Source organism: Pan paniscus, chromosome 23 (genome assembly GCF_029289425.2).
Source record: "Pan paniscus chromosome 23, NHGRI_mPanPan1-v2.0_pri, whole genome shotgun sequence".
NCBI lineage: Eukaryota > Metazoa > Chordata > Mammalia > Primates > Hominidae > Pan > Pan paniscus.
Window position 1 is genome coordinate 50963261 of NC_085927.1, and position 16646 is coordinate 50979906.

The 16646-nt window shown below is 41.7% G+C and overlaps 1 protein-coding gene across 4 annotated transcripts in view; it reads left to right on the plus strand.

The window, feature by feature from the left end:
- EP300 (E1A binding protein p300) overlaps window positions 1-16646 on the plus strand; it is a 90518-nt gene that overhangs the window by 41179 nt on the left and 32693 nt on the right. For 2 of the 4 annotated variants that reach the window (XM_008967381.5, XM_003814620.6), the window contains exons 7-11: window positions 5468-5561; window positions 7307-7444; window positions 9793-9910; window positions 10697-10871; window positions 16398-16475. In XM_008967381.5, the coding sequence (XP_008965629.1) occupies window positions 5468-5561; window positions 7307-7444; window positions 9793-9910; window positions 10697-10871; window positions 16398-16475 (603 nt within the window). The remainder of the gene's footprint in view (window positions 1-5467; window positions 5562-7306; window positions 7445-9792; window positions 9911-10696; window positions 10872-16397; window positions 16476-16646) is intronic. The other 2 variants (XM_008967382.5, XM_034948987.3) reach the window with 1 other exon arrangement.

Here is a 16646-nt window from a genome sequence, read left to right on the forward strand (position 1 = left end):
TTTAAACTATACAACAGAAATTGTGTTTTGACTTGAGGCATTTTGGGCTGAAACATATAGAAATGAGTGTAGTTGGTAATGATTTCCTCATGTCTGGCAGGAGGAATAGTGTGCCTTTTCAAATAGTTTTTTTGTGACTTGTTTGCCTCACTTCCTGTTTTATGACTGAGAGGGAAGAGGGAGAAGTGTTCCAGTATCCTAATTTGGGGATATGTATGTTTCTCTGATTGCATATGATAAAATTGGAAGAATTGTTCTAATATCTTAATTTTGGGATATGTATGTTTCTCTAATTGCATATGATAAAATCAAACAGCTTTTTTCTGTGTCTATCCCTCTGCTGTCAAGCAGTTCAAATATCTAAGCTATTTTGTTTGAGTAGTTAGACATCCAGCATTGTAGAGACCGGGTCTTGTCCAGGTTGGTCTTGAACTCCTGGGCTTAAGCAATCCTCCTGCCTTGGCCTCCCAGAGTGCTGGGATTACAGGCATGAGCCACTGCACCTGGCCTAAGATTATCCCCCCCGCCACCCCCACCCCGGAAACAGAGTCTCGCTGTGTCACCGAGGCTGGAGTACAGTGGCACGATCTTGGCTCACTGCAACTTCCGCCTCCTGGGTTCAAGCAGTTCTTCCTGCCTCAGCCTCCCAAATAGCTGGGATTAGAGGCACCTGCCACCACACCCAGCTAATTTTTTTTTTGGAACGAAGTTTTGCCATGTTGGCCAGGCTGGTCTTGAACTCCTGACCTCAGGTGATCTGCCTGCCTCAACCTCCCAAAGTGCTGTGATTACAGACATGAACCACTGTGCCTGACCCTCTAAGATTATTTTTTAATACAGATTGAGTATCCCTTTTCCTAAATGCTTGAAAACAGAGTACTTAGATTTTTTTCGGAGTTTGGAATGTTTATATTTGCTGGTTGAGTTGAGAATCCCAAATCCAAAAATCAAAATGCTGCATTGAGCATTTCCCTTGAATATCATTCACAAAGTTTTGGATTTCTGTATTTGGGATGCCAACCAACCCATACTGCTATTTTTTACTTTCTTCCTATTTTCCACTGCTGTGTTCTGTTGCTCCCATTTTTGGTTTTTGAATTAATCTTCAGGACATTTTTTTCTTTCTGTTTTTCTTTACTATATAATAACAGTATTTTCAAACCAGCGATCTGCTTTTAAGCACATGTTGAGCCACTGTGCAGTAAAGTTTAATGCTCCTGTTTTCAAAACTGTTGAACAACTGTTTTGTCAGAAACTGAAAGTTATGAGAGTGAAATGCAAACATTTTTAGACCCATCAATTTTGATTTTGACTTTTAATAATTTAAGATCTAAAATGCTAGATGGTGACATGGAGCTTCTTGTATTCAAGTTTGTAAGTCAGATTTTGCAGTCACTGGCATGACTATTTTAGACAGTTGTGCTAATGCTCATTGTACCAGACCATTTCTATTTTAATATTCTTTAGATTCTTCATTCCTGCCCTGTTGTTATTGTTTATTACTTGGTCTGTTGATTTCATTCTTTTCTTTTTTTTTTTTTTTTTTTCTGATTTCATTCTTGAAAGTAGTATTTTCAAGGAGGATTTTTTCTTGAGTTTTACCTAATCAGGGACTTAGATAAGTTTTCTTAGATAAATTTTGGATAACTAGAAACGTACGTGTGTGTTTGAGATTGGTCTCGCTGTGTGCATGTGTGTTTTTGAGACTGGGTCTGATAACTGGAAACGTACGTGTGTGTGTGTGTGTGAGATTGGTCTCACTGTGTGTGTATGTGTGTGTTTGAGACTGGGTCTCGCTGTGTCACCCAGGCTGGAATGCAGTAGTGCGATCTTGGCCTGCAACCTCTGCCTCCTGGGCTCAAGCGGTCCTCCCACCTCAGCCTCCCAAGTAGCTGGGACCACATACGTGCACCACCACGCCTGGCTAATTTTTGTATGTTTTGTAGAGACAGGGTTTCGCCATGTGGCCCAGGCTGGTCTTGAACTCCTGAGCTCAAGTGATCGCCTGCCTCGACCTCCCAAAGCAGTTTGTGTTTTTCGTTACTTCCATGACAACCAGTACTAACTAGTTAAATAATTATTGAGTGACGAGTTTTTAAGCAGGACTAGGAAAAGGGATGAGGAGCAATCTTGCCTTTTCAGGCTTCCTTTTACCTCTTCTGTATTGAAAATAACATGTACAGCGGTAATGGAAAGTTGGACCTGGACACTAGCATATTTTCCCCTCTTGTTTTATATCTTCTGTCTTGGAATTAGCATTGCTTTTTTCTTTCTTTCTTTCTTTCTTTTTCTGAGACAACATCTCACTCTGTCACCCAGGCTGGAGTGTAGTGGCGCCATCTCGGCTCACTGCAACCTCCGCCTCCTGGGTTCAAGCGATGCTCCTGCCTCAGCCTCCAAGAGTAGCTGGGACTAGGCGCACACCACCACCTTTTTGTGTTTTCTTTTAGTAGAGACAGGGTTTCACCACATTGGCCAGGCTGGTCTTGAACTGCTGACTTCGTGATCCGCCCACCTCGGCCTCCCAAAGTGCTGGGATTACAGGACGCCCAGCCAGCATTGCTTTTTTATCTCCCATTCCGTGTTACGCAGAATGCACTTACCTTTTTCCTTAAGTTTTAGTAGGTTGTTGTCTTCCCCTAGCCTGGATTTTCATTATTGTAACTGGGTAGTTCCCTTTTATTTTTCAAAGTTATGTTTATAGTTCCTATTATAGCTCTTTTCCTCTCATTATATTATCTTGCCTATGTACTTTTATATATATGCACAATTATTTGAATGATAATTTTGGGGGATTTTTGCCCCCCATTTCTTCGTGTCTTTTTATTTAGAATTAGATTTAAGATTACTCAAGTTCCCTTTGTTTTTATTTCTTCAGTTAATAGTACCTTTGTAGTAATAATTTCTTAGTGAACAAAAATCTCTAGAATAGACCTGGAGACCTTGGAGAGAATGTGTAGCTGTGTTGTCATGAACCATCAGAATGCACTAAGATAAGCAAATTCATGTACAGTGTAATCAGTTTTTTATTTCATTGCACTAAACAAGTTTTGTTAAGTATAATTTATCTACAAATGTAATTTTCACACAAGATTTTTACAGTAACACATACACGATTAATGACATCACAACTCTATTTGAAAAAGACAGTTCTAACAGCTAAATTTCAGAGAGCTAGCCTGATAATATTAGAAGGAAAATTCTGCCCGGGCACAGTGATTCGTGCGTGTAATTCCATCACTGGGAGGCCAAAGTGGGAGGATTGCTTGAACCCAGGCGTTTCAGGATGCTGTTATCATTGTGCACCTGCACTTTAGCCTGGGTGACAGAGTGAGACCTTGTCTCAAAAACAAAACAATGAAGGAAAGTTTAGCCTAAGCTTTTACGGAGCATGGTGAAGGAAGGCAACAGCATTTCTCTTCATTAAAAATTGTTTATAAATTGAGCCAGTTATTTTCATTTTAGTGGGAAGTTTTGTTTTTAAAAATAACTTGAGGGGTGTATTAATAGAACTGTGTATCAAAAGTCTTTTAACCACATGAAAATTTGGTTTGATGTGAGTGTTGCTTTGGTTGTTTTTAGTGTTTGTTTTATTTTGGTTTTTTTTACATTGAACAACATGGGTTTGAATGTTTTTAGTTTTTCTTTCTTGTTTGTTTGTTTGTTGTTTTATCTCTCCAGTCACTTAAGATGTTATTAGTGTTTAAAGCAGTAGAATATGCAGCCAGGCATGGATGGCTTATGCCTATAATCCCAACACACTGGGAGGCCAACACTGGAGCATAGGAGTTTGAGACCAGCCTGGGCAATATAGTGAGAACCCCCATCTCTATTTTTTTTTTGAGACAGAATCTCGCTCTGTCGCCACACTGGAGTGCAGTGGCATGATCTCTGCTCACTGCAACCTCTGCCTCTGGGGTTCAAGTGATTCTCCTACCTCAGCCTCCCAAGTAGCTGGGACTACAGGAGTGCGCTGCCATGCCCAGCTAATTTTTGTATTTTTAGTAGAGATTGGGTTTCACCACGTTGGCTAGGATGGTCTCGATCACTTGACCTTGTGATCCGCCCGCCTCAGCCTCCCAACGTGCTGGGATTACAAGCGTGAGCCACCACGCCCGGCCTCTACTTTGGGAGGCCGAGGCGGGCGGATCACGAGGTCAAGAGATCGAGACTCACCTGGCTAACGTGTTGAACCCCATCTCTACTAAAAATACAAAAAAAACTTAGCCGGGCATGGTGGTGGGCGCCTGTAGTCCCAGCTACTCGGGAGGCCGAGGCAGGAGAATGGTGTGAACCTGGGAGGCGGAGCTTGCAGTGAGCTGAGATTGCATCACTGCATTCCAGCCTGGGCGACAGAGAGAGACTCCGTCTCAAAAAAGAAAAAAGAAAGAAATAGGATATTCATTGAAGGTGTTAATTGAAGAAGTAATGTATGCACATTAGAGCTATTTAAGCCATTTTGAAGGAGTGTTGGAATATTCGATAAAAACTGTTCTTCTTTCCCCCGAACACTGCTTTGTGTCCCTCTCTCTAAGGATCACTGTTCTTAGGCTCCTATCTCCTTACATAAATTTTTGTTGCTTATGGAAGCATTTGCATGTATAGCTCAATTCTCTAACAATTTTGCATTGAGGATTCTTTGCTCCTTCTAGACATATATAACTGTAAGCCATCAAAAGTGGAAATTCCAAGAATATATGTTAGCACTTGCCAAATAGCTCTTCCAAGAGATTCAAGAGATTATCAGTTCATACATCTGTGCATTTTAGTTGAAAATGTGTATTTCCACACATCATTCTCAACACTTGGATTTAGAAAATCAACTTCTCAAAGTTTTGAGAATTTCATACATGAAAATATGTTTTAAGTTTAACCATAAGTGCTGTTGTGCACATTTGCCTTTTTTTTTTTTTTTTTTTTTTTTGAGACAGATTCTCGCTCTGTTGCCCAGGCTAGAGTGCAGTGGTGCAGTCTTGGCTCACTGCAACCTCCACCTCCCGGGTTCAAGTGATTCTCCTGCCTCAACCTGCCGAGTAGCTGGGATTACAGGCGCCTGTCACCACGCCCGGCTAATTTTTTGTATTTTTAGTAGATAGGGGGTTTCACCATGTTGGCCAGGCTGATCTCGAACTCCTGACCTCATGATCTGCCTGCCTTGGTCTCCCGAAGTGCTGAGATTACAGGCGTGAGCCTCTGCGCCTGGTCACATTTGCTTTTTTTTTTTTTTTTTTAAGTTATGTTTTGTTTTCTTTGATTTACTGTTGGGTGCTTCATCTTTTTCTTACCTGTTTGTAAGGGTGCTTCAAATCAGCCTTTACATATGTGTTGCCAGTTATATTGTCAATTATTTATTGTATATGCTGCAAATTTTTTTTCTGATTTGTCATTTGTTTCTTAACTTTATAGTATTTATTGTATGGTGGCTGTTGTATTTATTTCTGTCTCCTGTTATTTCATTTTGACTTAGGTGCTAGTCCTATGGGAGTAAATGGAGGTGTAGGAGTTCAAACGCCGAGTCTTCTTTCTGACTCAATGTTGCATTCAGCCATAAATTCTCAAAAGTAAGTCTTAACGTGATTTATACCCTGGGTCACATTACAAATACTGCTGGTTAACAATTCATTGTTTGACTTTTGAACTTAGTTTCCTCGGTTTGAGGATGTCTTTGAATACAGATAGATGTTTGAGTCCATTCTTTCTTTTTTCGCTCTGTAGCCCAGGCTAGAGTGCAGTGGCGCGATCTCAGCTCACTGCAACCTCTGCCTCCTGGTTCCGGTTAAAGCAATTCTCCTGCCTCAGCCTCCTGAGTAGCTGGGATTACAGGAACACACCACCATGCCCAGCTAATTTTTGTACTTTTGGTAGAGACAGGGTTTCACTGTGTTGGCCAGGCTGGTCTTGAACTCCTGACCTCGCGATCCGTCTGCCTCAGTCTCCCGAAGTGCTGGGATTGCAGACGTGAGCCACCACGCCTAGCCCATTCTTTCTTCTTTCTACAGCCTTAATCGAAATTGTATTGATTTTCTAGTGTAGCCTACACCTTCCCTAATACAGTAGGATGTTGCAAGGTTACAGCTCCATAATAGCCTTATCCTGATGTTAAGAATTAGTCCACCAGCCTGGGCAATATGTCAAGACGTCTTCTCTACAAGAAAATACAAAAAAGTTAACGGGGCATGGTGGCGTGCACCTGTAGTCCCAGCTACTGATGAGGCTGAGGTGGGAGGAGCACTTGAGGCTGGGAGGTCGAGGCTCTGGTGAGCCGTGATTACACCACTGCACCCCAGTCTGGGTGACAGCGAGACTGTGTCTCAAAAGATAAAAATTATTATTTTAAAAAGAGAGGTAGTCCATCATCCAAAGCATTCTCTGAGGTGAGCTGTGTTAAAATGACAGCTTAGTCTGATAACACAAGCCTTAGAAAACTAAGTATGGGCCGAGCATGGCAGCTCCCCTGTAATCCCAGCGCTTTGGGAGGCCGAGGCAGGCAGATTGCTCGATCTTAGAAGCTCAAGACCAGCCTGGGCAACGTGGCGAAATCCTGTCTCTGCTAGAAATAAGAAAATTAGCCGGGCATGGTGGCACCCACCTGTAATCCCAGCTACTCAGAAGGCTGAGGCAGGAGAATCGCTTGAACCCCGGAGGCAGAGGTTGCAGTGAGCTGAGATCATGCCACTGCACTCCAGCCTGGGTGACAGAGCGACACGCCATCTCAAGAAGGAAAAAAAAATGGCTGGGCGCAGTGGCTCACGCCTGTAATCTCAGCACTTTGGGAGGCCCAGGTGGGTGGATCACTTGAGGTCAGGAGTTTGAGACCAGCCTAGCCAACATGATGAAACCCCATCTCTACTAAAATACAAAATTAGCCGGACGTGGTGGCGGGTGCCTGTAATCCCACCAACTCAAGAGGCTGAGGCAGGAGAATCGCTTGAACCCAGAAGGCAGAGATTGCAGTGATCTGGGATTGCACCACTACAGTCCAGCCTGGGCAACAGAGCAAGACTTTGTCTCAAAAAAAAAAAAAAAAAAAGGCATTACAGACAAAACCCAGAAAATGAAGTCTTATGATATCTTGTGTTAGGACGTCATCCTGCCCTCCAAAGAAATACAACTTACCCTCACACAGGTATGAACATGCACAGTTTAAAATCAGTCTAGTCACACACTTCTCCCTGCCTAGCTCCTTAATGCGAATAGAAGTGACATAGCATATTGATTCCATTACAATAATCAGTGTCAGCTTGAATTAAATGAGGTCTTCTCCTACCTTTCTTCACTAAAACTATTTGGTGACCCCTTTTTGAAGCCCAATGATGAGTGAAAATGCCAGTGTGCCCTCCCTGGGTCCTATGCCAACAGCAGCTCAACCATCCACTACTGGAATTCGGAAACAGTGGCACGAAGATATTACTCAGGATCTTCGAAATCATCTTGTTCACAAACTGTAAGTAAGATTGTGGACATGTCTCATTCGTAAAGAGATGTTACGTCAACATGCTTTCAATCTCCTGGGCATTTAATTACTAAAGGAATATTAGCAATTTTTCTGTAGCATGGACGTTGATGTTGATACTTCTACTCTTGTGGATTTCTTGCTGCTGCTGCTTTTTTCCTTCTCAACCTTTCCCACCATCATCTATGGTAGTCTTTCAGCTTTAATAGTATGTGAACTATTCTGTCTAGTGACAGTAAATAATATATTAAACATTGTTTTTAGCTATTGCCTTTGCAAAACTTATATATTTAAGAAAAACTAGGCCTCAGCTCATTAAAATATTGCATTGATAACATCCTTTTCTGTTACTCCTGGTAGAGCAGGGTTTTTTTGTTTGTTTTTTCGTTTGTTTGAGATGGAGTCTCACTCTGTTCCCCAGGCTGGAGTGCAGTGGCACGATCTTGGCTCACTGCAGACTTCGCCTCCCAGGTGCCAGTAATTCTCCTGTCTCAGCCGCCCAGGTAGCTGGGACTACAGGCACGTGCCACCTCACCTGGCTAATTTTTGTATTTTTAGTAGAGACGGGGTTTCACTGTGTTGGTCACGCTGACTTCAAATTCCTGACATCAAGTGATCCGCCTGCCTCAGCTTCCCAAAGTGCTAGGATTACAGGTGGGAGCCACCACGCCTGTCCTGGTAGAGCTTTTATTATGTAAAAATCTGGTAGGGTGGACTCTCTGGTCTTCTCGTCCTCCAGATGTGCACATGGCAGTTTATTTTTGAGAAGTTGATATATTTCAGGCACTCTCCCCTTACGAACTCCATCTTAATCTAAAGAGTTTTTGTCAGATGAAGGAGGGGGAGGCATATAGAGCAAGGTAATGAAATGTGCTCAGCATCATAAAAAGGTAGAGCTTGGACCTTGCCAATTACAGAATTTACCGTTCAAACACCACGCGGTATTTTTTCTTGGAGAAGTCTTTTCATTTCACTTTCAGTTAATAGGAGGGTCGTCTTTAGTGTATCCATATTTTTTAATTGACTGAGGAACTATTTATCATTTTGTCTTATTTTTATGTTACGTCAAACTACCAATTATATACGTTTCATTTAGGAATTTTTTTTTCTCCCACGAACCCATGCTTGCTAATCATTTAGGATTTTTTGTTTGTTTGTTTTTGTTTTTGAGACTGAGTCTTTCTCTGTCGCCCAGGCTGGAGTGCAGTGTCGTGATCTCGGCTGGCTACTGCAACCTCCCGTCTCCTGGGTTCAAGCGTTTCTCCTGTCTCATCTTCCCGAGTAGCTGGGGTTACAGGTGTTTGCCACCACACCTGGCTGATAGTTGTATTTTTAGTAGAGATGGGGTTTTGCCGTGTTGGCCAGGCTGGTCTCGAACTCCTGACCTCAGGTGATCCACCTGCCTTGGCCTCCCAAAGGGCTGGGATTACAGGCGTTGAGCCACTGTGTCCAGCCAGGAATTCTTCAATGGTAGCACTAAGTAACGGAATTTGACAAGGAAAGAACTTCACAAGTTTAATGAAATTATTCCTTTAATAAAGAATAACCAATCTCTTATTTTGTGACAGACTATTCAGGAACTTTTATTTAACGGACAGAGATGATTATTTGGGGTTGATCATTTGACTTTACGTTAAAAGTTTATTATATATGCTCGAGTTTTCTACCAACTTGGTATCTTCTGGACTTCCATTTATATCTTCTTGATCTGGTTCCTTCAAGTCCTATGCAACTGAGTATGGGATGTCCAAATAAAATTAGTGCCTAAAGATCACATTTGTCAGTCATAAGAGATACTAGTGCAAAACATTTTGTTAGGGAATTGCATGAAAGTGAAAAACTGAATCTAACAGAATCATTACGCATTTCTGGTCTGTCCACTTCAGGTTTTTGGTTTTTTGTTTGTTTTTTATAAGCCTTTGTCAGAACAGTTCAAGTTTTTGATGTTTTAACATTTTAGAGTGGTTACTGAATTTTATTTCAGTAAGCTAAATAATAAATTTAGAAGAGCAGATGGAACTCTGAAGGCTACGTGATACTATGACAAGGCCTGTTTTCCTCACTGTCTTTAGTATGTAGCCCAAAGTAATATTTTGCTTTACGTCTAGAGTAACAGGGACCAAAGAGTATTTTTTATAGAGTCATTTCTTATATTGTGAACGGAAATATAGACAAAAATTCTTTTGTTAATCACAAAAAGATAATTTCATTTCAGTAAGTAATATATATCACCTTGCCATTATTTTTTCTTTTCCTCTATGTGTTCAGTGTATAAAAATCAGAAAAATACTAATTAAATGCTGACATGATATTACAGTGGTAGGATTTTCTTTTTCCAGCGTCCAAGCCATATTTCCTACGCCGGATCCTGCTGCTTTAAAAGACAGACGGATGGAAAACCTAGTTGCATATGCTCGGAAAGTTGAAGGGGACATGTATGAATCTGCAAACAATCGAGTGAGTGTCTGGTTTTTTTCTATTAATAGCCAAGATTGAGCCTGTTGTGGTTATTTTATTCCTCTTTAGCATGTACAAGTAGTACATGTGCTTCAGACGGGGGACACGCTGTAGCTATCCCGTCTTATTGTCCCCAAGCATAGTTAGGATACCAAAGCAGTTTCTTAAGTGTATGTCAAGAATCTTATGTTTTTCCTCCTAATACAGTGCACTCATGTGGCACTTTATCTGGTTGTCCTGTCAACCTAAAAAGTGGCTGAGCTGGCCGAGTGCAGTGGCTCGGTGCCTGTAATCCCAGCAGTTTGAAAGTCTGAGGTGGGCGGATCACTTGAGCCTAGGAGTTGGAGACCAGCCCGGGCAACATAGCAAAACCCCATCTCTACAAAAAATTAGCCAAGCATGGTGGCACGCGCCTGTTGTCCCAGCTGCTCAAAAGGCTGAGGTGGGGGAATCACCAGAGCCTTGGAAGTCAAGCTGCAGTGATTCGGGATTGCGCTGCTGGTGACAGAGGGAGACCTTGTCTCTCTCAAAAACAGGAGTGGGGTGGTGCTGAGCTGTTACCAGCTGTGTTCTCTTTTCACTAGAATATAATGAAGTAGCGACTTACTTTTGTTCACGGTAGTTCAGATTCTCTACATAAGTTGAACTTTCCTTTCTAAATTGGCACCAGTTCTTAATGCAGCATATAAAATGAAACTAATATCTATTCTCAGTTTATTTTTTCTGTTACCTGGTGGTAGTTCCTTTTTTCCTCATCTCCCTTATTTTACTTCAACAATTCAAAAGGCGGAATACTACCACCTTCTAGCTGAGAAAATCTATAAGATCCAGAAAGAACTAGAAGAAAAACGAAGGACCAGACTACAGAAGCAGAACATGCTACCAAATGCTGCAGGCATGGTTCCAGTTTCCATGAATCCAGGGCCTAACATGGGACAGCCGCAACCAGGAATGACTTCTAGTAAGTGTTTTTTGTTATATTTCTGTTTGAGAGAAATTGATAATAAAATAGTTTCTATCTAAAGTCATTAATTTCTGTAAGCTTGTGTAACTATTCTAGAGTTTTTTAAATAACCATTTGCCTTTGCAAAGAAAATAACTCATCTACTAGTAAAAACAGAAGCAGAACAAGTATATTTAAGATGTCTGGGCATGGTACTTAACATACCTTGATAATCTGGAATTGTTTTTAGAGCCCAAGGTGTAAACTTCTCTAATAGTGACATCTAGAAAGCAATAGCCTACATACAGATGTTCACAGATTTCTCTGAGACTGGCTTGTGTGGTAAGTAGCCAGTAAATGTTTGTAGGCTGACCAGGTTCAGGAGCCCTGTAACACACATAATATCATATTACACTGTCACACTTTCTACTTGACATAAAATATGCTAAGTCTAGGAACTCTTTTTTTTTTTTTTTTTTTCTTTTTCTTTTTTTTTGAGGCAGAGTCTCACTCCGTCACCCAGGCTGGAGTACGGTGGCATGATGTTGGATCACTGCAGCCTCCGCCTCCCAGGTTCAAGCAATTCTCCCACCTCAGCCTTCCGAGTAGCTGGGATTACAGGCACATGCCACCACGCCTGTCTAATTTTTGTATTTTTCGTAGAGACAGGGTTTTGCCATGTTGGCCTAGCTGATCTCAAACTCCTGGCCTCAAATGATCCGCCCACCTTGGCATCCCAAAGTACTAGGATTACAGGCATGAGCCACCACTCCCTGCCTAGAAGCATCATTTAAAATTACATTTTGACAGCTTCAGTTTCTGATTATAGCATCATTGTTGACCTGATGAATTAACCAGATAGCCAAGACTATGATAGTCTTACTCAATCGTTGACTTATTGGTAGGATCAAAGTAGTGAAATATGGAGCAGGTACACCATTTTCAGGAATGGCACAGGCTGTAAGTGCTGTGAGCAAGGCTGTGATAGGAAAAACCTGCATTTACTGAGTTAGGAAATGCTAATGACCTCTAAGAAGTGCCAACTGAGCCAGCAGGCAGTAAACCTCATACAATCAGTAGATTATAGGTGGGCTGAGAAGTTCATCTCTTTCATTCATTGAAGTAGTAAAGTAGAGAACCATTGGTTACCACTGGCCTTTAGCAGCCTCATTTGCTAACTGAAGTGTGCCAGGTACTGTTTTGTAATGTGTAAAAAGTTGGGAGGAGCAACATTGCTGAGGAAATAGTATACATGGAGGCTGCCCAATAGTAAGGAAAAACACAGATTTTTTGAGTAGTTAGAACAAATTTCCAGGAATGAAAAAGTCAAGATTAGAGTTGAGACTGCTTCAGTACATGATTTGGACTTGAGTAGTAACTAAAGATTAAAAAAAGTAGACAGGCTGGGTGCGGTGGTTCATGCCTGTACTCCCAGCACTTTGGGAGGCCGAGGCGGGTAGATCATGACGTCAGGAGATGGAGACCATCCTGGCTAACACAGTGAAACCCCATCTCTACTAAAAATACAAAACAATTAGCCGGGCGTGGTGGCGGGCACCTGTAGTCCCAGCTACTCAAGAGGCTGAGGCAGGAGAACAGTGTGAACCCGGGAGGCGGAGCTTGCAGTGAGCCGAGATTGTGCCTCTGCACTCCAGCCTGGGCAACAGAGCGAGACTCTGTCTCAAAAAAAAAACAAGTGGACATACCTGAGATACTTGGTTTTGGTAGAATTTACTCAAGTTCTGGGTGAACTTCTGAGCCAAGTTTAAAGTCTGTGAGATATTAAATTGTATTCTAATGTCAGTATAAACAGTATGGTACTGATGTAAGCAGGAATAAGTGGTAGTGGAACTGAGTATCAGCCTTAAGTATATGTTGACCTTTAGCTCGTACTAAATCTGACATTTTGTAGAATGAGATTCTTACCTTAACCTGATACACAGAAAATAATAGCAGCATAAAAGTGGTCGGGCATGGTGGTGGCTCACGCCTGTAATCCCAGCTCTTTGGGAGGCTGAGGCTGCAGATCACTTGAGCTTAGGAGTTCAGAACCAGCCTGGGCAACATGGTGAAACTCTGTCTCTATAAAAAATACAAAAATTAGCCAGGCATGGACGTATGTGCCTGTAGTCCCAGCTACTCAGGAGGATGAGGCAGGAACATCACTTGAGCCCAGGAGGTCGAGGCTGCAGTGAGCTGTGATTGTGCCACTGCACTCAAGCCTGGGCAACAGAGTGAGACCCTGTCTTTAAATAAATAAATAAGGTTTGTAAACTTTGAAAAAACAAAATTGAAAGAACTACGTAGAATGTTGAAGAAAACATAACATTCTCATCTTCATGTTTCTTTAACATTTGTTTTTTTGTTGTTGGTTTTGTTTTTGTTTTTTTTGAAACAGTCTCTCTTTGTCACTCAGGCTGAAGTGCAGTGGCACCATCTAAGCTCACTGCAACCTCTGCCTCCCAGATTCAGTTGATTCTTGTACCTCAGCATCCCCAGCAGCTGGAATTACAGGCATGCATCACCACACCCAACTAATGTTTTGTATTTTCAGTAGAGACAGGGTTTCACACCATGTTGGCCAGGCTAGTCTCGAACTCCCGGCCTCAAGTGATCCGCGTACCTTGGTCTTGCAAAGTGCTGGGACTACAGGCTTGAGCCATCACACCTGGCCACGTTTGATTTTTTTGTTTTAATACAAAGAATACAGTTATTATAGAATCAGAGAGTGGCAATGGCAGGACTATGTGTATTGGCCTAAAAATATGCCCATAGTAAACTTATGTAATGTGTACCATCTTGAAAAAATAATCCCGGTTGTTAATGGAGTTGAAGGTAGGTAACTCTTTCCTTATTAATTTTTTGCAAAGATACAAAGTTTCAGGAAAAGCTGATGACAGAAGGTATGCATGTTATAGTCTGAGTTTTTTTAAGTGTGGCATATGCCCTAGAAAAAGTTCTGGAAGAAGTAAATACTAACCTCTGAACATGGGCTTTTGATGGGGGCAGTGGAATTCCAGGATACTTGTATTGTGTGATAAAGGGTTTTTGATTATTTGACTTAATGCATATAGTTTGCATTAAGGGCATATATATTGAAATGTGAAAGATGGACATTTTTGTTTGTGTATATTTTCTTTACCTCTAAATATTTACATATATACATTTTTGAGATGGGGTCTGTTTCGCCCAGCCTGGAGTGCAGTGGTGTGATCTCGGCTCACTGCATCCTCCATGCCTCCCAAGCTCAAGCAATCCTCCCACTTCAGCCCCCCAAGTAGCTGGGACCACAGGCACACGCCACCATGCCTGGCTAATTTTTTTTTATTTTTTAGTAGAAACAGGGTTTCTGTATGTTGCCCAGACTAGTCTCGAACTCCTGAGCTCAAGATATCCACCCACCTCGGCCTCCCAAAATGCTGAAATTACAGGTGTGACCCACTGCGCCCAGCCTTTAAATATTTATCTTAAAAAATACTATCAAGATGTTCCTTTAAATAATTCATCAAGTTTCCTTAAAATGACAAGAGCTGCCTCATGGAGCAATAATAGATACATTCGTATCTGCATCATATGGGGCAAATGTGGGCAGTAGGATTGCGGTTTTATTTTTAAACCATTTTCATTTGATTAGTCTCAAATACTTAAAAATCAGAAGATTTTGCATTTAAAAAGTCTGAATTTCTGGCTGCTTTAAAAAAAAAGGACATGTCTGGCAGACTTGACCCGCTTTCTCCTACAGTGACACCTGTCTATAGCTGCACTCATGGCTGACTCTAGAAGAGCTGTGTTTTCTCTCCACTTCAGTCCTCACCGTTCTCTATTGTTTTGGGTACTTAAAACAGTTTTACTTGGTATTAGCTGCTTGGCACTTGCCATTTAGCTTGGAACACCTATCCATATTGTTGACTTGAAAAAAAAGTTACTCATATCTTAGGTGAAAACATTGTTTTGTAGATAGTGTGCATGAATACAGATATGTGTGGGGAGGAAGAGAAAAGGTTTATCTTAAGGTCATTTGTTGGATCCTGATTCATTTTTCTATTGATTTTTAATTTTTATGTAATGAGCATGGATTATGCATATACTTCTTATAAAGCTTGCAGAGTTACAGATAAAAGTTTATATGAATAAATGTTGAGCATTTCCTCTGTCAGTTTTGCTCATTTACTAAAGGTTGAAATTTGTCTGAAGGGATGGACATCTCCTTAGAAGAGCAGCAGGTCTTCCTCTCCTATGCCTGAGGCTTGAATGTACAGCCCTTGACGGAGGGTATGGCCAGGGTGGAGCCAGGTCACTACAGACATCTGTCCTTTCCCAGGGTGCTGTAAAAATATTTTCTCTGTGCACTATGTTGAAAGTACTACGCTAGAGCATGTGCAGATAATCCAGGAAAAAGACCTTAGAATTTATGTATTTATATTTTCGTTTTTTTTTGAGACGGAGTCTCGCTCTGTCGCCCAGGCTGGAGTGCAGTGGCGCGATCTCGGCTTACTGTAAGCTCCACCTCCCGGGGTCACGCCCCGGGTTCACGCCATTCTCCTACCTCAGCCTCCCGAGTAGCTGGGACTACAGGCGCCTGCCACCACACCCGGCTATTTTTTTGTATTTTTAGTAGAGACGGGGTTTCACCGTGCTATCTAGGATGGTCTCGATCTCCTGACCTCGTGATCCACCCGCCTCGGCCTCCCAAAGTGCTGGGATTACAGGATATTTTATTTTTTTAAGAATTATTTCTGGTTTTGTATTTAAGAGGTACATGATATGTAGTGTGGTATAATATGCATATTATTTAAAATCAATGTTCACAGTTTGTGTGCATAAAAACGTTGTGCTACATGATCAAATTCGGCCACCATTAGACATGATTCATAGCTATTATCCATGGAGATACTCTGTTGCATGTCAACCAGACTCAGACTTTGTTAAATAACATATTAAATGCTATAATGGCCTCAATTTTTTTTTTTTTTTTTTTTTTTTTGAGACAGAGTCTTGCTCCATCGCCCAGGCTGGAGTGCAGTCGTGTGATCTTGGCTCACTGCAACCTCCGCCTTCCAGGTTCATGCGATTCTCCTGCCTCAGCCTCCTGAGTAGCTGGGATTACAGGTGTCTGCCACCACGCCTGGCTAATTTTTTTGTATTTTTAGTAGAGATGGGGTTTCGCCATGTTGGCTAGGCTGGTTTTGAACTCCTGACCTCAAGTGATCCACCCACCTCAGCCTCCCAAAGTGCCAGGATTACAGGCGTGAGCCACTGTGCCTGGCCTATAATGGCTTCAATAGCTTATTTTTCTATCAACATTGAAAGCACCCGGGCTCATAAAGGAATACCAACAAATCCACTTGGAGGCATTTTTCTGTATTCCAGAAATAACATTTTCTTCAAGCTTCTGTCTAGTTCAGAGCTTTATTTTGTGATTCATACTCAATTTTCAAAGGTATTATTAAAAATATTTTGTGGGGTTTGTGTGTGCAGTGAGTTTTTGTTTGGTTAAGGGAAGATGGTGCAAAGATACTTCTTTATTTCTCTTTTTTACTCTAGATGGCCCTCTACCTGACCCAAGTATGATCCGTGGCAGTGTGCCAAACCAGATGATGCCTCGGATAACTCCACAATCTGGTAAATAGTGAAAAAAATTTTTTTATTTTAAAAGAATCCCCGGTGTACTGCAAGATAATACTTGCTATCTGAACACCCGCTTTATGCCAACAGCAAGTGTCATGATTACCTGCCCATAGAGGAAGAGCAGGTGAAGAGCAGGTTGGCTGGCAGATCACAGGGCAGGTGACA